Below are 25,435 nucleotides of genomic sequence, written 5' to 3' on the forward strand. Positions count from 1 at the left end.
TTTATCCACCTTCATGCCTCTATAAAAAAATTGAAAATGAATTCTATTATACTATTAAAAGAAAAACAAAAAAAAAAAAAAAACAAAAATCATATTTGAAGTTATAGGTACTCTAATTAAAAAAAAAGTTTTATTTTGTACAGAGTTATATTCTAATCGTATGTAATTAGGTGTACATGATTAACAACTTGTTGTATTGAATTGGCCCGTTTACTTTGCTAAAAGGAATACATGAAGAAATTTTTTAAAAATTTATGGGAAATGAATAAATTAATATTTCATATTATATATGTTTGGTCAGTGATAGAGAACAAGAAAAAAAAAATCTAAAAATTAAAATACTAGTGCTCAAAGGAATTTCATTATTCATAATTTTGGAATAGAAACTTTAAAGACAAACATAAATGGCAATTAAAGACAATAAAATTACAAAAATGAAGTTAATCAAATGGAATTTACATAACTAATTTCAGAAATCCATATCAATTCTAGATTACAATTTATAGTTTATAATTATAAAATACAAAGCTTTCCACCATCCAAATTTCAATAATCCCTATATATACAATCCTACTATTCTTAGTGGTCAATTTTCAAACGTTAAATAAATTAGTAAAAGGTATAACGAAATAAAAGTGGAAACATACCAATCAAATTCTAATGGCTCAAGCACTTGGTGGATACATCATCATAGTTAAGTTAAATTCTTAAGTTAGTTATTAAATTAAGAAGAAAAAAAAAAGTGTCAAGCAACTTGTGCTCAGATGGCATGTAGTGACCTCTTTCATGTGGGAGGTCATGAGATTGAGCCTTAGTGGAGGTGTGTGGACTCTTTATACAATGTAATAGAGTCAGTAGCATTTAAAAAAGAAAAAGAAAAAGAAAAAAAAAAAGAGTAAGTGACAATGAGATACTATAGTGCATTTCTACAACAATATGAATTTACACACTAAATTTTAGAGTGTGCACAATGCAATGTATAAGTATAGGGTGTGTACACTATAGTACATATGCCTGTGCATTTTTTTGTGTTGTGGTTTGCATCTAATGATGTATTTGTGCACTAGTTAGGAATGTAGTGAATCAATTGAGACTTTTAATCTTTATTTTCCTTGTTGGTAGTGGTGCATAATGTGTATATGTGTATTTCAATGTGAATGTGTGCGCAGTGCAATGTATAAGTAAAGCGTATGTGCACTATAGTACATAATGTGTGTACATTTGTTTGTGATGTGGGTTGCATCTAATGATGTGTTTTTGCACTAGTTAAGTATGAAAATCAATTGATTTTTTTTTTTTTTTTTGTATCATTGTTTTCCTTGTTATTGCTAGTGATGCATAATGTGAATGTGTATTTAATGTGAACGTGTGCATAATGCAATATTAGAGGGTATACAATATAATGTATAAGTGCGCACAATGCAATATAGAAGTGTGTACACGATGCTTCTGCCTGTATTACATGGTGGACACGATAGTGTGCATGAGTGCACACAGTCAGTCAGGGCACAACACGACACCCCCCGGCTTCTACTTTCATATTCTTCACGTGTTTATCTTGCTAAATTAAGTCACCTAACATTAACAAAACAATCGGATTTTTTTAATATTTAATAATAATAACAATAATTTATTATTTAAACGAAAGAGTTTAATAATATATAAACTCCTATTTTGTCGCTGCCTTGCTTATTTTGATAGAAGTTTGGAATTTTGCTTGTAAATATTTGCTCCTTATTTGATATTTATTGGTGATTTGGATTGCTAATTAGGCACATGAATTTAAAGTGTTAACTTTTAATCATAGTTGTTGATTATATATTTTCTATGACTACGATTTGTCCATAGTTCTCAGTATAAGGTGGCGGGGTGGTGATCATAGCCCACCCCCGACCCCCGACCCATCATCCCTATTGCTGAGATGTATTTCTTTCTACAGTTTGAGCTTCCACCTAATGTTCCTAACTTGACAAATGGAGGAGGTTGACTTCTAGATACAGTAATACTTTCTAGATACAATAATACTTTCCGTCTATACTTTTATTATTATTATTATTACAAGGGAAGGGGATACCCAAACATACAAGCTACTACGCCTCCACCGAAGCTCAAACCATCACCTCTCACATAGTAGAGCAACTTGGTACCATTGGATTACAATGTCCTTGATAATAGAAAATACTTTTCATCTAGAGTTTTAGATTATATCGCATTAAATTCATAAAATAGAATGCATAACTATGGCTTCCAACATCATCACAAATTAATGAAATACAACATATGAACATAAAATTAGAACTATGGCATATAACATACCAAGTTTCAATTTAAATTTTAAGAAATTAGAACTATGGCTTCCACTTAACTAGACCGCCGCCACCACAATTTATGAATTTAATGAACTTGCAACATAAAATCAGAAGTCAGAACTAGGGTATATGGAATACCAAATTCATTGACAAATTAAAGAAATCAAAACTACTTCCACTTAAAAGATAACCACCTCCACAATTTATGAATTTAATGAACTTACAACATAAAATTAAAACTAGGGCATAGGACATACCTAATTTCATTGACAAATTTAAGAAATAGAACTAAGGCTTCCACTTAGCAAGACCACCACCACCACAATTTATGAATTTAATGAACTACACAACATAAAATCAGAACTAGGCCATATGACATACCAAATTTCATTGACAAATTTAAGAAATTAGAACTAGGGTTTCTCGATTTGTACGTGTCATCCTTGTGCAAGGGTCATGCTAAATAATTTTCTTTGTATCGTTCCAAATTTATCGAATGTCTCCGAAGACACTAGGGTTCTACTTAATGGGACCACCGCCACCACCACTGTTTACGAAATTAATGAACTTACCAAAAAGAAAAAAAATCAAAACTAGAACATACGACATACCAACTTTAATTTACAAATTTAAGAAATCATAACCAGAGTTTTCACTTTTCAAAGTAAACACTAAAAGGTGTATATCAGCACATAAAATCAAAACTAGGGCTTATATTATACATTCTTTGTCCAACTCTCACTAAAGTTTGAGGGTTTTAGACTCCGAGTAAAACTAGAGCTTCAGGACTTCAAACTCTCATTGTATCACCATTGACTCTATTTCTCGAACTATCACCAATCATCGAAGCCAAAATTCAGGATCACATGGTCATGGACCCTAAAAAACAGGACTCACTTCCACCAATACAGAAGAGTCTCAAGAGTTACGTCTCAAAGAGTAAGACCGTGAGAGATAGAACAAAGATGTGGTCTAGGGTTTGAGGTTGAGTAAAGATGAGAGAAGGAGAGAACATAGACTAGAGAGTAGAGAGAGTGAGATGCACGACTGCACAAAGAAGGAGAAATGATCTAGGGCAAAGGGATAAGCCTCACCCCTAGACGAGCCACGAGTCTAAAATATTTGAGCTCGAGCTCAAGCCGAACTTTGACCGAGCGGTTCGGCTCATTTACACCCTTAGTTCATCGGGTTTTGCTCACCCCTAGATTTCAGGGATCAATATCTGACATTTAAAAATATAAGGGCATGCAATTTAAATTTCCTGTGATTTCAGGGACCAATACCTAACATTTGATAATACAAGGGTGTACAATTTAAATTGCCCAAAAGAGCAGTCAGTCACTCAGTCCCAGTAACCATAACCCCACCCCTCGCTCAGCCGCGCAAAACCAGCCGGAGCTCCGGCAACGACTGGACACCAGGTACATTCTGCTCCGGAGACTCTCCTTTTTGTTTCTTCTTAATCCTTGATCTATTTGATGATTTTCGGATTACTAGAAATTGGTGTATGTTTTTTCTTTGGAAATCAATTTTGAAATGTTTAGCAGACTGGATGTTACATAGAGTTTCCTCTCATGGTTTGTAGCTCAGAAAAGGGATAGGAGAAGATGAAACGGGAATAATAGGGCTTCGATTTTCCACATAGAATTGTGCATATAATCTCTCTGGAGACCGTAATTTTCGAGTGATCAAAAGATAATCAGACCTAAGTTTCCTTATAATTCAAATTTAGATAGGCATAATTGTTTACCACAAAGAATTATATATAATTGTTTCAAGATAAACCATAAATAATGCATATCCTGGAAGGAGTGGACAATAGATATACTTGATCTGCTATAATTCATATCAGTGTTGATCGGGTGCCTTGCGTATCACCCTAATCGGCGGTCTAGGCGGCTGGCCGCCAAGGCACCGATTAGGTCGCCTAGTTGGCCGATTAGGAATTGTTCCCTTCTTTCTAAAATGAGTTATTTCACTCAAAACGACATCGTTTTGAGTGAAATAACTCTAAATTGTTCAAACTGTAGATGTTTCTTTGGTTAATATTTAATATTTTAGTATTAACTATTAAAATATTAAATAGTTAATATACAGGCGCCGATTATGATTATTAATCGCGGCCTAGGCGCTAGGTGCCGATGAGCACCTAGTGATTTTTTCAACCACGATTCATATATATTATGCTGTATGAGTACTTATATGAATTTGACAGCTGATAGCTGAGATGAATGAGAGGCGTGAGATTGTCTTTACAGGAAGCTCATAAACAAGGCAGGATGCCTCACAGAGCTCGGCCTATGACAGGACTTCTGGCGTTTGTTGGGCTAAATGCTGCTTTGGTCTCTACAATAGAGCCTGTCTATGATTTTGTGTGCTTCCTTCCGTATTGGGAACGAAGGGTACGCTTCTTATATCCTATCGTACCTGAAACTGTTCAGGCATTGTAGCATAACTTGTTAAATGCCATTTTTGCTTCTTTCTTTTCCCGCTTTAAGTTGTTCTTGATTGCCTGTAGACACATAATATGGTGAATTATGAGCGAAAACTAGCTAAACAATGTTGTCAATATATCTCGTGCACATCAAATAGTGTGTATTTTGTTGAGAATAATCGCCACTTGATTTGGGAATGGTACCATAACATCCCCTCTACCATATTGGATAAACAATATGGTATTCTCTGAGAACCTTCTCCAGGAGATTCCTGTAATAGGGTTCTAAAGATATCACAATTGCACGAAGATCTTTAACAAGCCTTGCCTATCACTTTCCTGAGTTTCTTCATATGCAATACAGTGTATAAAACAACATGGGGGGTGTGGTTGAGTGGAAGGGATTCATCCATCTTTAACCAAAGGTCAAGGGTTCGATCATTGGCTTTGGCTATGGAGCAACCTTAAATCTCTAGGCCAACTGTCCCATCCAAAAGAGGTGCCTACAATTTAGCGAGGGATTAGTCACGGTGTCTGACGGTGGGAATCCTGGGTACACCCCAAAAAAAAAAAAACAGTGTATAAAACTTGTAGACTTATAAGATAAACATGATCAGAGAACTCTTCATTTCCATGTTTTCATACTTCAATAATTCATTATCTTATTGCATAGTATGGCTGCATTTTTAGCTTAGTAGCTCTATATTCCTGTTTTTGTGCTTCATATCATATCATATTCACTATATGTGGCTTCTGTGTACAGCTAGAACATATGGACATGAATTAGAGAGTTGAATGAATTAGTATAGACATTTGTACCCAAACAAAGTATTATAGAAAGAAATATTGGAAAAGTGAATAGCTCACATGTGCCATTTGCCTATCCTACCAAACATTCTAATCCTTTCTTCCCTACCTAATTTATACAAATACTTAACCCTCTTTCTTAAATTTCTTGCCAAGAAAAGAATTTCATACCACATTTCAAAAAGCCCTCAAAACCTTGTTGGAACAACTTTTTGTATAAGCCTCAATGACAACACCACTTCTTTCACCCACTACTTTTAATGGCTTTCTCTCCTCTAACCATAACCTCAAAACCTCAAAAAACAACGTTTGCCAACGTTTTGGTGGAGCTCTGCATCTAAGATTGTCCACTCCACGAACCAGCAAGCAGTTGCAAAGCAATTTCAGAATTGCTCGGTAATTAGTTCGGTTCAATATATGTATTTTTTAAATTTGTTTTCTAGTTAGAGACTTATCGAATGTTATCACAGATGGAGAGTCAAGCTATTGTTTTATTAATAAAGCTTAATGAAATTGTTCATGTTATCATATTCTTCCTTTTTCTGACCATTATAAGATTGTCTCTTATGATTGATTAATTAATTAATTAATGTTTTAGTGTTTATGATTTATGAATATTATTATTATGTAGGAAGTGCAAATGTGTTGAGCCGGGACTTCCATTGCCTCCTGGACCTCCTAACAATTCAAAGAGTTCCAATTTGTAAGTTGAAATCCATTATGATTTTTTTTTTTTTTGCTTAAGAGTATTTGTAAATATCTTACCCAGAAAATGAAGAAATATAAATATAATAGTTTATCATGATTTTGCAAATTCTTTCAATCTCTCTTTCTTTCTGCTAGGTTAAAGAACATATTCTTTGTTGCTCTATGCAGACATGGCTGGATTTTGGGAATTCTGATCTCAGTAATTCTCCCACTTTTGTATCGGAAACGAGGGTCGTTAATGCAACTCAAAAGTAAGAGCCATTAAAAAATGCAATGTGCTTATAATTAAAAATGTTTCACACCGGAAAATTTTAAAATCTTCGATCATTCAAAAGTTATTAGAAACCTATATATATAGGGCATATATGTTTAAATTAGAACACATGTCTAATTTTTTTTTTGGTCCAAAAAGTGGTTGGTAATTCATGAATCTTTAGCAGTTTTTTTTTTTTTTTTTTTTTTTTTTTTTTTCGGTCAGATGGTGTCCTGAGCAGGTTCTAAGTGTAGAAGACACCTATTAACCCGTATTATACTTAGACTAATCCTTATTTGCATTGGACATCTTTAATAATTCTTTAATTATATATTTTATGAAAAGAGAAAATGACATTTTACTTTTTTTTTTTTTTTTTTTTTTCCAATCAATTATAAGCACATTGCATTTAACTCTTTAATTATTCTTAAAGGCTAATTTTATCCAATTCTAAACATATAATCATGGTTCAAGAAATTGCTAGGTCTAGGCCCTCCTCGGGCGCCCGAGGCACTAGCTAGCGTCTAGGTGGCGATTAATGGGTGCCTATGTATTTTTTTTTTTATTTTTTATTTTTTAAAGATATGTTTAAAATTTTTTAAGACTAATAATTATAACTATTTAATATTTTAATAATTAATACTAAAGTATTAAATATTAACTAAAAAATCTAGAGTTTGAATAATTTAGGGTTATTTCGCTCAAAACGATGTCATTTTGAGTAAAAAAAACTCATTATAAAAAAGAACAATAGCTAATTAGCCTCTTAGATAACTGATTATGGTGTGCCTAATGCCTAAGCGCGAATTAGTCGGCGCCTAGGCAGAATTTTTGCAACACTGCATATCATATAATTAATAGAGGGACCCAAAAGTGTAAAATTTAAAGAACTTTTACATAATTTTAAATTACTCCTTTTAATTAAACTCTTAATAGTCTAATGAGTTGTCTACTTGGCATGGCCATTTCACTAACAATTTAAATTACATAAAAGTCCTTTGAATTTTAATTTTAGTTTTTTTTCACTAGTTTGTCATTATCAAATAGTTTTGTTAAGGGTTGATAAAATTAACTACTTTAAAGACAATAACTGAGGATGAAAATACGGTGCGTCTATAATTGAAGGATAAAACCGAGTATACCGCTATAATTCATAGGTAAATATGTCGTTTTTTCCTTATGAAAATTTCTAAATAATTATTTTGTAAAATAATTATATTGTTTGGTTGTATAGATAGGGCAGAAAAAGCTTTGTACACGGTAGAAGAAATAGTAGACAGAGTAGAGAGAACGGCGGAGGTGGTGGACAAGGTGGCAGGAAACGTCGCCGAAGATCTATCGGCGGGGAAATTCAGAGAAACGGTACGCTCTATTGAGAATGTGGCAGAAAAGGTTGACAAGAGTGCTGAAGCATTAGGAGATTTCATTGATAAGGTTAGCCTAATTTTATTACATTTTTATAATAACCTAATCTGAGTTTTCCAACTTGATTTGGAAAAAATTTTCCGGTCAAATTTCCAGCTAAGTCATCGATGACCAGTTAATTTATTTAATTTTTATTTTAAAAATTATTTTAATACTCCGTAATTTTTAAATTAAAAACCTTAAAAAAATAGAAAAAAAAAACGACGACCACCCAACCCGACTTCTTCGTCTCTGCCAGAGACGAAGGAAGAGGGGGTGGGGGTTGCCGGCGTTTTTGTTTTGTTTTGTTTTTTTAATAAGTTTTTTAATTTAAAAATTTTTAAAATAAAAATTAAATAAATTAGCCCGTCATTGGTGATTTGGCCAGAAAATTTAACGGTAAGACTACATATGATACAAATTGAGTATTCATGTACCTAATTTGAAAATGTTAATAGTCAGGGACCAACTATGATACAAATTGAATAGTCATGTATTTAATTTGAAAATTTTAATAGTCAAAGACTAAAATTGATACATGTACTATAATCAATGGACTAAAATTCATATTTTCTCAAACCTAAATACAGGTTCAAGAAGTTAATGATAAAGTGAAATTGTCGGAAGAAATAGGGGAGAAAGAGGCGGATAAACCTTCCAAAGTGGAAAGAGATTAAAGCTAAATTACATAGAGAATAAGTGTTGTGTGAAATTGTCACGTATAATACTTTTTACACTTTAATTTTTACATATATTTTCGTGATTCATGCTGTAATATTTTTATTCTATATCATATATTCATTCTTTTGTATGTAATTAGATTATTCAAAATTAGTCAAAAAATATGAAGAATATATATCATTTTTTTTTCCTGTAAAATCTTTTATTATTTATCATGACATATTGACATTATATACTGTGAATAATATAATTAGAATATTATTATTTCCTATTGTAATAAGGTATTATATGTGGCATAGGAATAGTCAGCAGAGTACAAGTCTATTTGTTAGGAGACTTTTACGTGTAACATATATCTCTAGTATTAGTCTCTATCTCTGTAACTGTTCCATTGATTGAATTACAGTTTCAATTACATTCATCTGGTATCAGCTAAGCCGTAGGTTAGATCCTCCTAATTTCACTCTCTCCCTATCGTCGAATTCCGTTGATCCGATGTCGACTCACTCGTCGGAGAGAACTGTCAGCGCCGGCAATCCGACATCCACCACCACTCCAAACACCTTAGCCACAGCCCACCATTTTGTCTCCATAAAACTCACCGCTTGGAACTACCTGTTCTGGCGCACTCAACTCGTTCCCTTCCTCCGGGGACAAGGCCTACTCGGCTATGTGGACGGTGACATCCCATGTCCGCCACCTTTTATCACCACACCGGCCGGCGACTCGGCTTCCGGCGCCACCACCACCGCATCAGAAGAAAGTCCAGCGCACCGGCTTTGGACTCAGCAAGACCAGTCCATCCTTTCTCTCCTCATCTCATCTATGACGGAGGAAGTGATGTACTTGGTCGTTGGTCGCAATACTTCGAGGGACGTATGGCAATCCATCACTGCCGCCCTCGGTTTGAGCCATTAATGTGCAATCTAACTATTAGCTTAGGCTTTTAGTTGAGATGGAGCATATGCTTCAATTTGGTATCAGAGCCAGACCAAAGGTCATGGGTTCGAATCTCACCGCCACCCATAAGCGACTACGGTTCACGTGTTGCTTGGAATCCACCCCTCACACGTGAGGGGGCTAGGCTTTTAGTTGAGATGAAGCACATGCTTCAATTCATAATGATGGAGTTAGTTAATTTAAAGATATACAATTATATATATCAAGTAACAAAAACATTTATGGCACATACATTATTGGTAAATAAGTGGTTTAAATAACATTAGGGTGTTGCTATACTCGACCCTTGGGTTGCCTTCTCCAGTGAGAAGGCATGTCCATCGCCTTCTCATCGGAGAAGGCGATGATTTCCTTCGTTTTTTTTTTTTTTTTTTTTTTTTTTTTTTTTTTTTTTTTAACAACCCACTGGGGTGCCTTCTCACTGGAGAAGGCAGCCCAGTTGCCTTCTCCGGTGAGAAGGCAGTCCCTACCTTCTCACCAGAGAAGGTGACGGGAGGTTTGTTTGTTTTTTTTTTTTTTTTTTTTTTTTTTTTTTTTTTTTTTTTTTTTTTTTAATTTTAATATTTTTAATTTAAAAAAAAATGAAAAACAAATAATAATCTTTGACCATATTTAGTACTAGTGGTGTAAATAGCAAATTTGCATTTACACCACCTATAAAGCTATTTGACCTACTAAATAGGTGGTGCAAATAGCAAAATAGGTGGTGTAAATAGAATTTCCCATAATAAATACATAGGTGGTGCAAATAGCCTAATGAGTGGTCAAAATGCTATTTGCACCACCTTAATTAAATCACATTTATTAGGTTTAAATAATAATTAATTAATTCAAAATTAAAAAAGAAAAAAAAAAAAAAAAAAAGAAACCCCGCCTTCTCTGGTGCCTTCTTAGGCTATGGTGATGAAGACGTGCTAATGCAAGTTGAGGGATGGCATGTATGGTGGTGGGTGGTCGCATGACGGATGGTAGTGGGTGGTCGCATAGCCGCATGGTGGTAGATAGTTGCATGGCGGGTAGCGGATGATTGCATGGTGGCATGGCGAGGCGTGGTATGTCGTCAGGGGTGCAAGGTGATGGCCGGCGCTGGTGGTCGTGGGGGCACCGGCGAGGTCGCCAAGAGGCGCGCTCACCACCCGGGGCCCTGGAGCACTCTAGCGACGTGGTGGCACGCGCAGGGTGGCAACGTCCAATCTGGACGATTGGGCGCACGCTGGTACTGCAGCGCACACAATCGTCGTTGAGGCAATTGATGCGGTTATGGCGATAAGGAAGACAACTTCGGACACTTGTTTGGTGGTTTGTATAAGACACACCTTAGAGACACATATACTCCTCTTGTCAAGTTGTTTGGTTTTCTCCATCTTCTTGTATTAGTCTTTAGGTTGCCGTTTAGGCCAGTTTCTTGGGCTTTGTACTTATTTTATTGGGTTTCATGCCCCTAACAATAAAATTATTATTTTCCTATCCCTATTCTATATTCCTATATTCGGTTTATGGTGCATCCGGTCCCAATAAAACCATCAAAATATATATATATATATATATATATATATATATATATATATATATATATATATATATATATATATATATATATATATATATATATATATATATATATATTGATAGGGATATCCCGATCGGCCTGGGCCCTACCCGACCGGGGCAGCTTCACCTCTTTCCTCCTCTTTTTACAGATCGCAGGTCGGGATTGCTAGGAGAAACCCGGTCGGTTCCCGACCAGTCCTTACTAGATCGACATGTTCATTTCCCAATCGAGGAACCTTGGACAGAAGACGAGGAGAGACACGCGTCGGCCCTTGGCAGGGCCAGCGAGGCAACGGAGGGGACGACACGTGCTTCGCCACGTGTCGGGCTGGCCGGAAAGCCCGGATTGTGTCTCCGGCGCCGCGCCTATAAATACCCCCCATTGCGACAGTGAGAGGATCTTTCGGACGATTGATAGACTGTTATCAGAGCATCCTGACCGCATTCAGTCGGTACCCGAGCAGTCATTTAGATTGTACTTAGGACCTTTCACCCGATCAATAAAGATTTACTTGCTTTACTTGGTCGTACTTGTGTTATTTACTGCTTACGTGGCATTTAACACTATCATTTTGGCGTCGTCTGTGGGGACCCGTGCAACCAAACTACCGTTTGACGAGCACTCGTTCTCTTTTCTACCCCACCATGTATCCGTGGGCACAAGAAGTCGTTCCTGACGACCAGGCGAATGAGGCCAGCTCATCCGATCATCTGTCGCCCCACCAACAGGGTCGCGCCGCCGACCTCAACCTCAATCTCTCTCCACCACACCCGTCAACTTCATACCCGGCCGCCCAGCAGTCGGTCAACTACATCCAACCGGGATACTACTTTCCCGATCAGACTGGCCAGCAATTCCAGCACCAGCGGTTTTAGCAGCAGCCCCAGTACCCCGGGCACTATCCATACCCGGTCCCTCCTCAACCGTACGGGTACTGGCCTGGCCAACCGATGTACTACACGCCACCGGTCGACTATCCACCGTACACGCTTGCGTTCACGGCTCCAGCCGCCACCCCTCCAGTATACCCAGCCGCTCCTGTAGAGCCGCAGCCTCAGCCCTCTTCCCGGGCTAGACGCTCGGCTCGTTCGCGGTTGGGGTCGGGGGGTGCAGTTGCGATGGAGGCACCACGGCAGGCCCAGCAAGAGCAGCCGGACTACCAGACCCAGGCGGAGGAACCCGAGCGGACAGTAGTGTTTGACCGCCTCCGACCGGCCATGCGACACCACCTAGGACCTCAAGGCACGAGCCAGCGCTCGGGAGGTGAGCAGGCGATGAAAATCAGCCAGGAGGCCTCGTCCGGGCACAGTGGATCAAGATCCCATCGTCGACGGCGCGCTCGGGAAGGTGCTCAGGCTCAGACAACCGAGCTCGACGAAACCTGGGGGCAGCTCCGCGACCTCCAAGAAGAATTTGCTCGGTTCAGAGACGAGCACGCCGCCAGGCCCCGGGTCGAGCAGTCGACCCTGGTGAGAGCACCCTTCACGGCGGACGTAATGGCCCAGCCATACCCGCTCGACCTCCAGGTCCAGGGGAACTGAGGTTATGACGGCCGCACGGACCCCGAGGTCCATGTCAACGACTACTTCCACAACATGTCGATGATGGGCGTGTCAGATGCCGTCATGTGTAGGGCTTTCTACTCCACTTTATCCGGTCGGGCAGCCGAGTGGTTCCGAACATTGCAGCCGGGCTCGATTGCAGATTTTAACGCCTTGGCGATCAAGTTCGTGAGGAAATTCATCACCTCAAAGGCGGTGAAGAAGTCCTATATGTACTTAGAGAAGGCCAAGCAGCTCGAGGGGGAAAGCTTGGTCGACTTCCTCGTCAAGTGGAAGGCCGCAGTCGGGGAGGTCGAGCAGATGGACGACGCCACCGCCACCCACATGCTTCACATATCCTTGCGGTCGGGCTATCTGTACCAGGACTTCATCCTCCACCCCCCGAGCTCATATGAAGAGGCCCTCCGAAGGGTCACAGATTACGCCAATGCAGGCGAGGCGAACGCGGTCAAGCGCTCGCAGGAGGTCGGGAGTTCATCCCGTAAGCCGACCGGCCGGGCCGAAATCCGATCGGGTGATGATCGTCCCCGTTCCCGCACCAGGCCTGGTCCGTTCACGGCCTTGAACCGATCCGCTGCCGAGGCCATGCAGTATGCTCAATCCTGCAACCTCATTAAGCTCCCCTATCCCGGACGAGACGGACCGGACAAAAGCAAGCACTGTGCTTACCATAGGTGCGCCGGGCATGATTCCGAGGAGTGTGTCCAGTTACGCCAGCTATTGGAAGAGCTTCTCAGCTCGGGAAAGCTGGACAAGTGCGTGGGGAGGAGAGAAGAAGGCAACAAAGAGATCGATCGAAGAGATCGTCGACGATCCCACCGTCGTTCCGATCGGTCCGAACGAGACGATCGGTCAGGTCAGGGCCGTCAGGACGATCGACGGGACCCAGATCCACCGACTAGCAGCCGACCGGCAGGCAAGCCGATCATCCACGTGATCTTCGGTGGATTGGATGATGCCTCCCGACCGAGGGAGAACTGCCCGGTCGCCATCGTTGATTCCCGAGACACAGGGAAGAGGCAGAAGATGGAGCCCATAACCTTCACCATCGACGACCAGCCCAGCAGCGGCGACCACGGTATGGAGGCTCTCGTGGTCACGATCGATGTGAGCGGGACTGATGTTAAAAGGGTTATGGTAGATACTGGGAGCAGTGTCAACGTCCTTTATTTGGACGTATTTGAGAAGCTGCAACTCGACAAGCGGGAACTGATTCCGGTCGGCGTACCCTTGTCGGGATTTACCGGGGCCCTTATTCACCCCGAAGGAAAAATCATGCTCCCAGTCGAGATCGGCACCCCGCCCAAGTCGATCAAGACCGAGATGGAATTCGTTGTGGTGAACCTACGCTGCGTCCACAACATCATCTTGGGCCGACTCGCCATCATGAAGATCGGTGGGATAATTTCGATGCCTCACCTATGCATGAAATTCCCCACCCCGAATGGGGTCGGTGTTGTCCGGGGCGATGTCCAATCTGCCCGGAGCTGTTACACCCGGGCCGTAAACAGGCGCGACACGGGAACCTCTTCCCGGGTGAACACAATCGTCAAAGAGGCCTCCGCCGACCGGAAGGAACAACCAGAACCTTCCGAGGAAATAGAGGAAGTTCCCCTGTCCGAGGACCGACCGGACAGGACGATCAAAATTGGCCGGGCCCTCACCCCCGAGCTCCGAGCGGAAATCTTGGCCACCCTCCGGGAGTTCGCCGATATTTTCGCAAGGGGGCCCGAAGACATGCCTGGGATCGACCAGACGGTCATTTGCCACAAGCTGGCAGTCGATCCCACCGCCAAGCCGGTCGTACAAAAAACCCGGCACCTTGCTTCCGATCGCCGCGAGTTCGTCAAGGAAGAGGTCAAGAAAATGGCGGCGATCGAGCACATCCGACCGGTGATCTATCCCGAGTGGGTGGCAAATGTTGTTCTCGTTCTGAAGCCCCCTGCCTGGAGGATGTGCATAGACTTTACCGACCTCAATAAGGCCTGCCCGCTCGACCCATATCCGCTCCCGAGCATACATCAAATGGTCGACGAAACGGCTGGGGCCGAGTTGATGAGCTTCATGGATGCTTTCAAAGGGTATCATCAGATTATGATGCACCATGAAGACGAGAGCAAGACAGCGTTCGTTACCCCGGACGGACTGTACTGCTACCGAGTGATGCCGTTCGGCCTACGCAACGCGGGAGCGACCTACCAAAGGATGATCAACATGCTCTTCGCTGATCTCTTGGGCCGAACGATGGAAGCTTACGTTGATGACATGCTGGTCAAGAGTCGTGACCGATCCGACTACACTCGGGACCTCTGGGAATGTTTTCAGATCATGAGGGGGTATCAGCTGAGATTGAACCCGAAAAGTGTACGTTCGCGGTTCAAACGGGGAAGTTTCTCGGCTACATGATGACGAAGAGGGGAATCGAGCCCAACCCGGCCAAGGTACAGGCAATTCTGGACATGCAACCACCTTCCACTGTTCGGGAAGTCCAGCAATTGACCGGTCGGTTGGCAGCCCCCAGCCGGTTCCTCTCCAAACTGGCCGAACGCGCTCTACCGTTCTTCAAGGTATTGCGCAAGGTAAGTGGATTCGTCTGGGATGACGAATGCCGAGCGGCCTTCGATGAGCTAAAAGAGTACCTTATGTCTCCGATTGTGCTCTCGAAGCCCGAGCTCCGGGAGGCCCTAGACGTGTACCTCGCCGTATCCGATCGAGCAGTAAGCGCAGTATTGTGCGGAACTGATCAGGAAGGGGTCCAGCGACCGGTGCACTATGTAAGCCATGCGCTACATGGTCCCGAGCTCCGGTACTCCCGGGTAGAGAAGGTCGTCTACGCCCTCTATATCGTCGCGAAGAAGTTGGCTCCCTATTTCCAGGGTCGAGCCATCCGCGTGCTGACCGATCAGCCGATCGGCCCAGTCCTCCGCACCGCCTCATCATCCGGCCGCCTAGTAAAATGGGCGTTGATGCTGACCCAGTACGCGATCGAGTACCGACCGAGACCAGCCATCAAAGGGCAGGCCCTTGCAGATTTCTTGGTCGAGTGCACCGCCCGGGATACCCGACCCCCCGAGGTCGAGGATCCCGAGGCCGAGTGGTGGTCCCTGGCCACGGATGGGTCCAGGAGCCAGAAAGGGGCCGGAGGAGAAGTCGTTGTCACGAGCCCGGAAGGGTTCAAGGTGTACTTCGCGCTTATATACCAGTTCCACCCCACCAACAACGAGGTCGAGTACGAAGCTTTCATCAATGGCTTACAGTGCGCTCGGGACCTGGGGGCTGAGTACATCCGGGCTCAAACAGACTCTGCGCTCGTAGTCGGGCATGTCACCGGCGACTACGAGGTTAACGGTGAACGATTACAATCGTACCGGGACCTTGCAATGGAAAAACTTGCCACGTTTCGGGGGTATACCGTCCGGCACATACCCCGACTGGATAATGCCGATGCGGACATCTTGTCTAAATTGGCCCAGGACGCCCCGGAACACATGTCAAAGATCGCTTGGATCACGGTGATCCCAAGACCCAGCATTCACAGACTGCCGGTCGCGCCTATCCAACCGGCAGAAGATACCTGGATCACCGACCTGATAGTCTTCCTCGAGCATGGTCGGCTCCCGACCGACCCCCAACGCGCTCGGAAGGCCAAGCTCAGGGCTCCAAGGTTCCAAGTTGTGGACGGTCGTCTCTATAGATGTTCGTATGGGGGCCCCCTCATGCGCTGCCTGACCGCGTTCGAAGCTGACCTTGCCATGAAGGAGCTGCATACGGGCATCTGCTCGTCCGACCAAGGCGGCCGGTCGCTTGCTCGCCGCATCATGCTGATCGGGTACTATTGGCCGTCCATCCAGCTCGACTGTGAGAAGCTCGCTCGGGGTTGCGAGACATGTCAGTTGTTCGCCCGGATGCCCGGACGACCGGCTACCTTTTATCAGCCGGTCACGACCGCCATTCCTTTTGCAAGGTGGGGCGTAGACATTCTGGGACCATTCCCCCAACTTGCCGGCCGGCGCAAGTTCGTCGTCGTCGCCATCGACTACTTCTCGAAGTGGATCGAGGCCGAGTTGCTTGCCACGATCACATCCCAACAGTGTGCTCGGTTTCAATGGCGTAACGTGATTTCCCGCTTTGGCGTGCCTGTGCATCTCATCAGCGACAATGGCCGCCAATTCGTGAGCCAATACTTTCAGAACTTTTTGGCCACGATCGGGACCACGCACATCCGGTCAGTAGCTTACCCCCAGGGAAACGGGCAGGTCGAAAACGCCAATCGGACGATAATGGAAGGTCTGAAAAAGAAGTTACACTCGGCTGGTCGTAGCTGGGCCGATGAGTTGCCCTACGTCCTATGGACTTATCGGACGACCCCGAGAGAGGCGACCTTGGAAACCCCGTTTGCCCTGGTTTACGGGGCTGAAGCCCGACTCCCGATCGAGGCATGGATCCCGACCGATCGTGAACGAACCTTCAACGCTGAAGAGAACGAGCATGCTATGGTCGTGGACCTCGATGGGGTCGAGGAGAAGAGAGAGCTAGCTGCTCGGCGTATGGCCGAGTACCAGAAGAGGGTCAAGAGTTCAAAGGACGTCCGCGTCAACCCCCAGTATTTTCAAGTTGGAGACTATGTCTTACGCCGGAGGGAGGCCAGCCAACCTTTGGAAGGTGGGAAGCTAGCTCAGAACTGGGAAGGACCGTACGTCGTCAGTGCTGTAGTGCGACCGGGAACTTACCGGCTCGAGACGACGACCGGTCGGGTTATCGAGGGGACTTGGAATTCCGAGCACCTCGTTGTGTTTAGGCATTAGCCTATTTTTTGTAACTTTTGACCGAATGGGGGGCTCAACCTACGGGGAAGCCACCCTTGTAAATTACTTAGCTTGTAAATGTTCCAACCGCCTGCGAGCGGGAATGTTAATGTATGTACGATCGGTGATTGCCTAACCGTTTGCATGCGGCGGCCCGGTCGGTTTTTCCCTCACGTATCGTCTGTCTTGCTCGTCCTTCGTTCGATCGAGACCTGGCAACAAATTTGAAGACGGGCGCACCGCCCAACACACCTCTCCCTCGGTTCCGACCGATAGCGGTGTAACCTGGCTCTAATAGCCAGCTACTAAATCGGCTCTAATAGCCGTCAAACTCCTCGCCCTCGGTCCTCACTGATAGGGGTGTGCAATCGGGCTCTAATAGCCTTTACACTGTGGCTTTAATAGCCAACTGACAATTGATCGGGCGATCGCATCAACCGGTCATATCACCGATCGGGGAGGCCTAAGATGCAGCAGAACCCCCCGGTCCGGCGAGCTTCTCTTTGCTAACGCACCCGCTCGTGCCCCTAGCGCACAACGGTGTGGGGGCTAAGGTGAAAGAAGTCTTACTAGGTCTCGCGATCGGGAACACCCCAAGCGACGGGCCCTAGATGAAGTGTTTAGGCCGGTGATCGAGAACACCCCGATCGAAACGGCCAAACTAAAGTTGAAGATAAATTCCAAGACCTAAGGGTCGGAGACCACGGTTTAGGCCGGTGATCGGGAACATCTCGATTGGAACGGCCATAACTAGGTATAGCCAAGTCCAAGGCCTCAAGGTCGGGAACTATGGCTCGGGCCCGTGATCGGGAACACCCCGACCGATGCGGCTCAGTTAATGTCGAAGACAAAAGTCAGTTGGCCAATCGGGCCCTAATCTACCCGTCAAACACAAGCAAAAGTATAAATCGAACCGAACGGCACAAGTTGAACAAAAACTGAGTTTTATTAACAAAAGGAGTTGCCCGGTACAATTCGGGACCGAGCTTCCGATCAAAGTGCCTTACAAGGAAGACTAAGAAAAGGAGGGTTGATCTACTTCTCCTTCGGGGACGGGGGCTCCTTGCTGCTCGGAGTAGCCGTGGCCGACCCGCTGGGCTCGCTTGCCTTCTTCTTCGGCACGAACAAACCGGGACCGGGGTCGGAGACGTTCAGAGGGAGTAAGGTCTGGACCAGCCGGAGGTCGTCTTTTCCGAGTCCCTGCTCGAGCCTTGTCCGAGTTTTCTCGAACATTTTCCTCTGGCCAGCCTTATAGTCCCACTGACCAAACGCCACCATCAGCTCCTCCCCGATCGGCGTTCCTCTGACAGCCGTAAGGAACTCCGTGCCCGATTCCTCGCTCTGGAAGATGAACCGGGCCAGCTCGTCCTGGCTCTCCACCCGAGCCTTCAGCTCGAGGACCTCCTTTCTGAGCTCAGACGCTTCCCCGATCGCCTTTCGCGCGACCGTTGCGTTGATCTCCTGGTCCTCCTGGCTTTTCTTCAGGTCCTTCTGGACCTTCTCCAGCTCGGCCTGGATCTCTTGGACTTCCCGGAGTCGGCGAGCGGCAGCCTTCTTGTGGTGGTCGGCCTCGTCAGCCAGCATGGCCCGACCCTGAAGGAGCTGGGCCAACCGGGAAACCTGCAAGAAAGAAGTGTTAGCCCGACTGATGGCACTTAATATCAAACAACAGAGAAAGAGAAGAGCTTACCTCGGCCAGGTCGTGGCCGATCCTCTCGGCCATCTGGGTCGGGGACAATTTGCTCAGGTCCTCCGTGGTCGGCCCAGCGTTCCCGATCCGCGCCAGGATAGTCGAGCTGCCCGAGCTAGTCTTGGCCGGGGAACTAGTCCTGGTCGCAGGGCTCGGGCTACTCTGCTCTCGGCGGCGCTTAGTGCCGGCACTCTCCGCCACGCCCTGCTCGGGCGTCTTTTCTTTCCCCCGGGCGACCTCTACCCGGGTTACCAGGACGTCCGCCGCGTCCACCACGTAGCCCTCGGCTGTGGTGACGGTTGACGTTCCGACCGGACGGGCGACTGGGACGTCCTTTTGCCCAGTCGGCTTGACTTTGAGCCCCGCCAACTTGGTCTTCGACTTCTTCTTGCCGAGCGAGACCTTGGCGGGCGGGGGGAGAGGGGCGTCATCGTCTCCGAACTCCATTTCTGCAAACAACAAAATAACGAAGTTAGTAAGGTCGAGAAAGAGGAGTCAGTCGGGGTGTTGCGGTCGGGAGAAGTGGGTTAGTGTTAGACCTTTCTTCTTTCGCTTGGTCACCTTCGCGAACGTCACGCCCATTGGAACGGGCAAGTACTTTTCCTTAAGGTGGTAAACCGGGGGTGGGAGCTTGGCCGCCTCGTATGCCTCGGCCGTCCGGAAGATCGTGTACTCGTGGAGCTCGCTCGAGATCCGAGTAACTGCTTCCACGAGCGTCGGAGTCTCGACCGGAGTGACTTGCTTCCGGAAACGTGTACTTCACACCCTCTCGACCGGGAGGATCCACGGGTCATACTTGACCGAGAAGATCCTCTTCTTCCACCCTTTGTTATTCCCGGGCAGGCTCTCGATCGATCACATTCCTTCCCGGGACTGTACCATCAAAAACCCGCCTCCGTAGTTGCCCGAGAGGGTCTTCACTTGGTAGATGAAGTTGAAGAGCTCCATCGTGCAGGCCACCTGATGCCGAGCGCAAATCTGCGGGAAGTAGGCAATGATACGATGCGAGTTCGGGCAGATCTGGGCTGGCATGACCTGGTAGTAGCCCAGGATGGCGGTCATAGTGCATCCCGATCCACTTGCCTTGGTGCCGGTCAATAACGTTCCCGAGCCGACGGCTCGTGTCGAACTCTACCCGACCGTTGAGTCTCTCCTTGATCCGCGCCGCCTCCCCGACGGTTAGCTCGCTCATCTGCTCGGCGACGCTTTCACTGTTTAGAAACTCGAACCCGTCGACTACCCGTGCGGCCGGCTCGGCTGCCTCTTCCTCGGGCTGCTCGGGGACGTTTTCTTGATCGTCCCCCCGAGGGACGGCCTCCGGGTGATCCCCAATCACCCCGGTTGGCGTTTCCCTAACGCCTTCGGTCGGGGACCCTCGCCCGCTCGTCGAGGTCTCCTCACCTTCCCCGTCCGTGCTTCCAGACCCGCTCGAGCCGGACCCCGATGTCTCGGACGAGCTCGAAGATTGCTGCTGTTCGGCAGCCCGCTCGGGTTCCTTCCCCGGTCGATGAAGAACCTCGGGCGAGTAAGACATGATGTCTACCTCCTCCTCGCTGAGGTGCTCGACTTCCTCGTCGTAGTCGGCGACCGAGACGTTCTGGCTATCTGAGTCTGACATGTCGATCTACCTAAAGGTCGGTCGGGGTTAGTGTTAGACGGGATGTTAGGGGTCAGTTAGTTATAACCTACCGGCCCTATGAACTTAAAGCACTAAGCGGAAAAGCTAAGGCCTAGAGAGCTTACCGATTGAAGATACTTTGCTGGAAAGGCTTGAAAATACTTTGCTCGACTGGCTCACACGATCGATCTGCTCGGGACTCTCTGAGGGTACCGATTGCTTCAGAAGATTGGTGAAAGTTCAAATGAGGGCCTCAAGGGCCTATTTATAGGAGAACTTTAGGCGGGAAACGGGCCAGCTTGCGCGACACGACTAGCGCTGACTCCGAGGCAGCCGTTCCAGTCGTCGAGGCCCGCAGTCGTCGACACGTGGCGGGGGAAGGAATGACAGCTGTCCGATCGGGTTGACGGCCGACGGTTGGGCTTCTTCACCCCGACCCGTTTTCTCCCGGGCGGTCGAAAAAGCTCGGGCTGGGGGGCTCTTGATAGGGATATCCCGATTGGCCTGGGCCCTACCCGACCGGGGCAGCTTCACCTCTTTCCTCCTCTTTTTACAGATCACAGGTCGGGATTCCTAGGAGAAACCCAGTCGGTTCCCGACCAGTCCTTACCCGATCGACATGTTCATTTCACGAACGAGGAACCTTGGACAGAAGACGAGGAGAGACACGCGTCGGCCCTTGGCAGGGCCAGCGAGGCAACGGAGGGGACGACACGTGCTTCGCCACGTGTCGGGCTGGCCGGAAAGCCCGGATTGTGTCTCTGGCGCCGCGCCTATAAATACCCCCCATTGCCACAGTGAGAGGATCTTTCGGACGATCGATACACTGTTATCAGAGCATCCCGACCGCATTCAGTCGGTACCCGAGCAGTCATTTAGATTGTACTTAGGACCTTTCACCCGATCAATAAAGATTTACTTGCTTTACTTGGTCGTACTTGTGTTATTTACTGCTTACGTGGCATTTAACACTATTATATATATATATATATATATATATATATATATATATATATATATATATATATATATATATATATATATATATATATATATATATATATGGAAGGGATCAGGTGCATTTGTGGCTTCCCGTGCGGTTGACTAATGTGCGTAAGATTTATACTTAATGTGCCTGAGATTTGTACTTAATATGCGTGAGTGTGTAATGTTAATGTGCAGTGGCGGAGCCATAATGGGGGCAGTGGCCGGGCAGTGGGAGCCACTGCCCCCCCTCAACCCTTTCACCTAATATATTAGTACATGAATAAGTTATCAAAGTGTTTAGTAGATTAGTGGGTTCAACTTTGAATATGAGGTGGAGTGTCACAGGTTTGAATCCCATCTGTAGCATTTTATTATGTTTTAGTTTCTTATCTTTATTTTAGCGCTTCCCACTCTTCAATAGATTAAATGTATTTTTTAATTCTACTTTTTTTGCATGTATATTTTAGCTTCTATGGATTATGCTTTATATTTTGTCATAAATATTTTTGTAATATTTCAAAGTGTTTTAAAATTTCACCATATCCAAGTATAGTTTTGGCTCCGCCATTATTATTATTATTATTATTATTATTATTATTATTATTATTATTATTATTATTATTATTATTATTATTATTGTTATTATTATTATTATGGTTATGGTTATGGTTATGGTTGTAGTTTTAAGTTAATAATAGAAGTGTAGCTAGTTAAATAAGGATTGTAATTTATTTAAGCTTTTAATTTTAATTTATTTAACTAAAGAATAAGTCATTGTGCGGTGAACAAAAAGAGCGGAACGGAGAGGATGATTCGCAGAAGAACTAGAACTCGGGCAGCGGCTTGGTCATCTTGGCGATCCGATTGAATCGGAGAAATTGTGGCTGGGCTTGGAGAGGCGATGGAGGTTAGACAGTATAAAAGGGACGCTGATTCATTCTCCCGAACATGAAATTTGGCCCCGGACCAATTCCGGAGGCGATCCACATCAATCTCCCCGGAGCAACTCCTGTCCGTACGGCGGCGATCTCCGGCGGCAACGTTGGCATTCTTCGGTAGCAACCAGCCCTTGGGCGGTGGTGATTTCCGACCGGCGGTGGCATCAGTTTGGTTCAACGTTTGGCAACAGCTCTCGTTCTTCCTGGTTTTTCCCTTTGTTTATACTTTCATTCTCTAATTAGCAGTAGCAGTTCTCTGGTTTTCTTCCTCTTAAATCTTCACTTGTCATTTATAAATTCTTTACTTTCAACTTTGTGAGTGGTGTACGTATTGTGCTTGTCGTAACAATATTAAATTGGTTTGCAATTAATTTTGAAATGCTTTTGATATATTAGGAACAAGATGATTTTAATTTCATTCACACTATTTGTTAGTAGATTTAAATTAATGGTTGATCTTGAATGAGCCAGTGCTATGTTTCTGTTATTATTATTTTGATTTTGCTTTTCAAATATTCCATTTGTTAATTAGTTTAGTTTGCATCAATTCGTAGAATTGAACTATTGAAGCTGATAAGTTAATTGTTTTAATTTCAAGTCAATTACTTCTTAAGTTGTTAAATTGCATCGTACAATTCCCTGAGGGATCGACCCTTGCTATTGCGCACTATAACTGCGCACTATAACTACACTGACTCGTGCACTTGCGAGGACATATATAAAAATTGTCCATCATTAATCAACCGCACGGGAAGCACCCAACAGCATGAGCAGATCAATGAATGTTAACAAGGCAAATTTACATGCACTTATGGTGAAAGTAGGTGCACCTACCGTTATAAGTAGTTTCACTACCTATAGTTATAAATAGTTGCACCTATAGTTATAAACACACCCAGGTGCATGAATGTTTGCGGGAAGTGAATACTAACAAGGCAAAATTACATGCACTTATAGGTGAAAGTAGGTGCACTTGTAAGTGATTTTACTTGCACTTCGATGTTCAATTATTTATGAAAATGCCACCGCGTTTTTTTAAGCTATTAGATCTGGACACGTGTCGCGCGCTGATTCGTTCGCATATTCCTTCCTGGGCACTTATTCGCACATGAGTGCATAACTATAGGTGCAACTACTTTTAACTATAGGTGCACTTAGTATTGGTGCTCAGTGTAAATTTTTACTTGCACCTATAATACATTTTACATGCACTTGTAATACATTTTACTTGCACTTCGATGTTCAATTATTTACGAAAATACCACTGCGCTTTTTAAAAAAATCAATGTTTCTCATCCATTAGATTTGGACACGTGGACGGACATAATTCATTCCTATTTCGCTCCTGGGCGAAGCATTCGCACCTGAGTGCAATTCTATATATATATATATATATATATATATATATATATATATATATATATATATATATATATATATATATATATATATATATATATATATATATATATATATATAAAATAGAATTTTCATATGTTGCTAGCATATACAGTTCTTGACTAAGCTACTACAAAGTTTATGAAAGAAATTTTATATACTAAAAATCTCAAGTTACCCCTTTGGTGCATTTCTCATAAAAGCAACGTGAGAAATTTGACATCTTATATCTCAAAAGTTCTGGTTTGATTACACTTGTTGCTTAGTAAGGTAAATCAGAAACTTTTAGGATGGTGTGTTTCACACGCCTAAAAACATTGATCAAGTGTTCCCTTATTTGTATTGAGTGATCAACGATGATTACTGAAATGCTTTTGGAGTTGAAGAACATTGAAGCAAGAAGTTGAGAGGTGAAAAATAATGCTGCAAAAGTGTTTCAATATAATGAAAATAAGCTGTGAATTTCATTCTTTACCTCTCCAATAATATAGGATTTTTGAATTTTCCGTCAAGTTGAGACCGAAACTTAATGTTGATGACCAAACTCACCACTTTGCTCATAACTGATGAGTAAAAAATGAATATGATCATAAATGAGGGACTGGATTGATACTTGGATATAACTCAGGACTAAAAATACAATTTTCTCTTTTATAAATTAAAATCACAACTTTGAATTTACCTACTCCCTCAGTCTCATTTTCCCTGTATTACTTTCCTTTTTAATTTGTCCCAAAATAGTATCATCTTTCCAAAATTGAACAGAACTATCACTCTACATTTCCTAATTTATCGTTGTGACTTTTCAAATTTCTAGAGGTAAGTACAATTGTACTTTGTACAAATAACATCTACTTTTGAGGGACAAAATTGAAAAGTTAATAACATTTGTTATATTGTATTAAAAATTGTGCAAAAAATAAATGAGACAATCAATTAGAATCGGGGATTATATAAAATTAAATTTATTTAATGGGAAATAATGAATTTATTGACAGATTATAAGAATTATCTATATATAGGATGACATATGACAGATGACATATTATAAGAATTGCATATAGGATGACAAAGGGAACGACAGAGTAGGGACTAGGGAGTAATAAATAGCACAACAATTTATATTGACCTAGGGTCCACCTTGCATATTTGCATGGTGGACCACAGTTACAAATCGCGTCATTATATATCAAGTCATTAACAGCACGTTTGGTTCACGGAATGAATTTGGAGGGAATAAGAATGCTATTTCACAGGGAATGTAATAGGTAAGGAATATAATAGGAATTTTATTCTATTGTTTGGTTGGCTGAAGGAATAGACTTTAGT

At 43.9% G+C, this 25,435-nt stretch overlaps 1 protein-coding gene across 4 annotated transcripts; it reads left to right on the forward strand.

Moving 5' to 3' along the window:
- Positions 1-3,657: 3,657 nt before the first annotated feature.
- On the forward strand, positions 3,658-8,746 carry LOC109153351. Of its 4 annotated transcripts, none has more exons than XM_019301261.1 (6): positions 3,658-3,730; positions 4,568-4,711; positions 6,182-6,253; positions 6,427-6,509; positions 7,746-7,945; positions 8,506-8,746. In XM_019301261.1, exons 2-6 carry the CDS (start codon positions 4,674-4,676, stop codon positions 8,590-8,592), a joined length of 480 nt encoding a protein of 159 aa, XP_019156806.1. In that variant the 5' UTR covers positions 3,658-3,730; positions 4,568-4,673; the 3' UTR covers positions 8,593-8,746. The 4 variants fall into 4 exon arrangements, with proteins under 4 accessions (XP_019156806.1, XP_019156807.1, XP_019156804.1 ...); XM_019301262.1 differs by having other exon boundaries at positions 3,687-3,730; positions 4,525-4,711; XM_019301259.1 differs by lacking the exons at positions 3,658-3,730; positions 4,568-4,711 and adding an exon at positions 5,652-5,946.
- Positions 8,747-25,435: the final 16,689 nt, after the last annotated feature.

This window comes from Ipomoea nil, unplaced genomic scaffold (genome assembly GCF_001879475.1).
Source record: "Ipomoea nil cultivar Tokyo-kokei standard unplaced genomic scaffold, Asagao_1.1 scaffold2480, whole genome shotgun sequence".
NCBI lineage: Eukaryota > Viridiplantae > Streptophyta > Magnoliopsida > Solanales > Convolvulaceae > Ipomoea > Ipomoea nil.

What these genes read in the sequence shown, in the direction of transcription:
- LOC109153351 (XM_019301259.1), top strand. Translation starts at nt 5,777, where the DNA reads ATGACAACACCACTTCTTTCACCCACTACTTTTAATGGCTTTCTCTCC. An exon ending in AGCAATTTCAGAATTGCTCG is followed by an intron (nt 5,947 to 6,181) that starts GTAATTAGTTCG and finishes ATTATTATGTAG; the next exon opens with GAAGTGCAAATGTGTTGAGC. An exon ending in TAGGAGATTTCATTGATAAG is followed by an intron (nt 7,946 to 8,505) that starts GTTAGCCTAATT and finishes ACCTAAATACAG; the next exon opens with GTTCAAGAAGTTAATGATAA.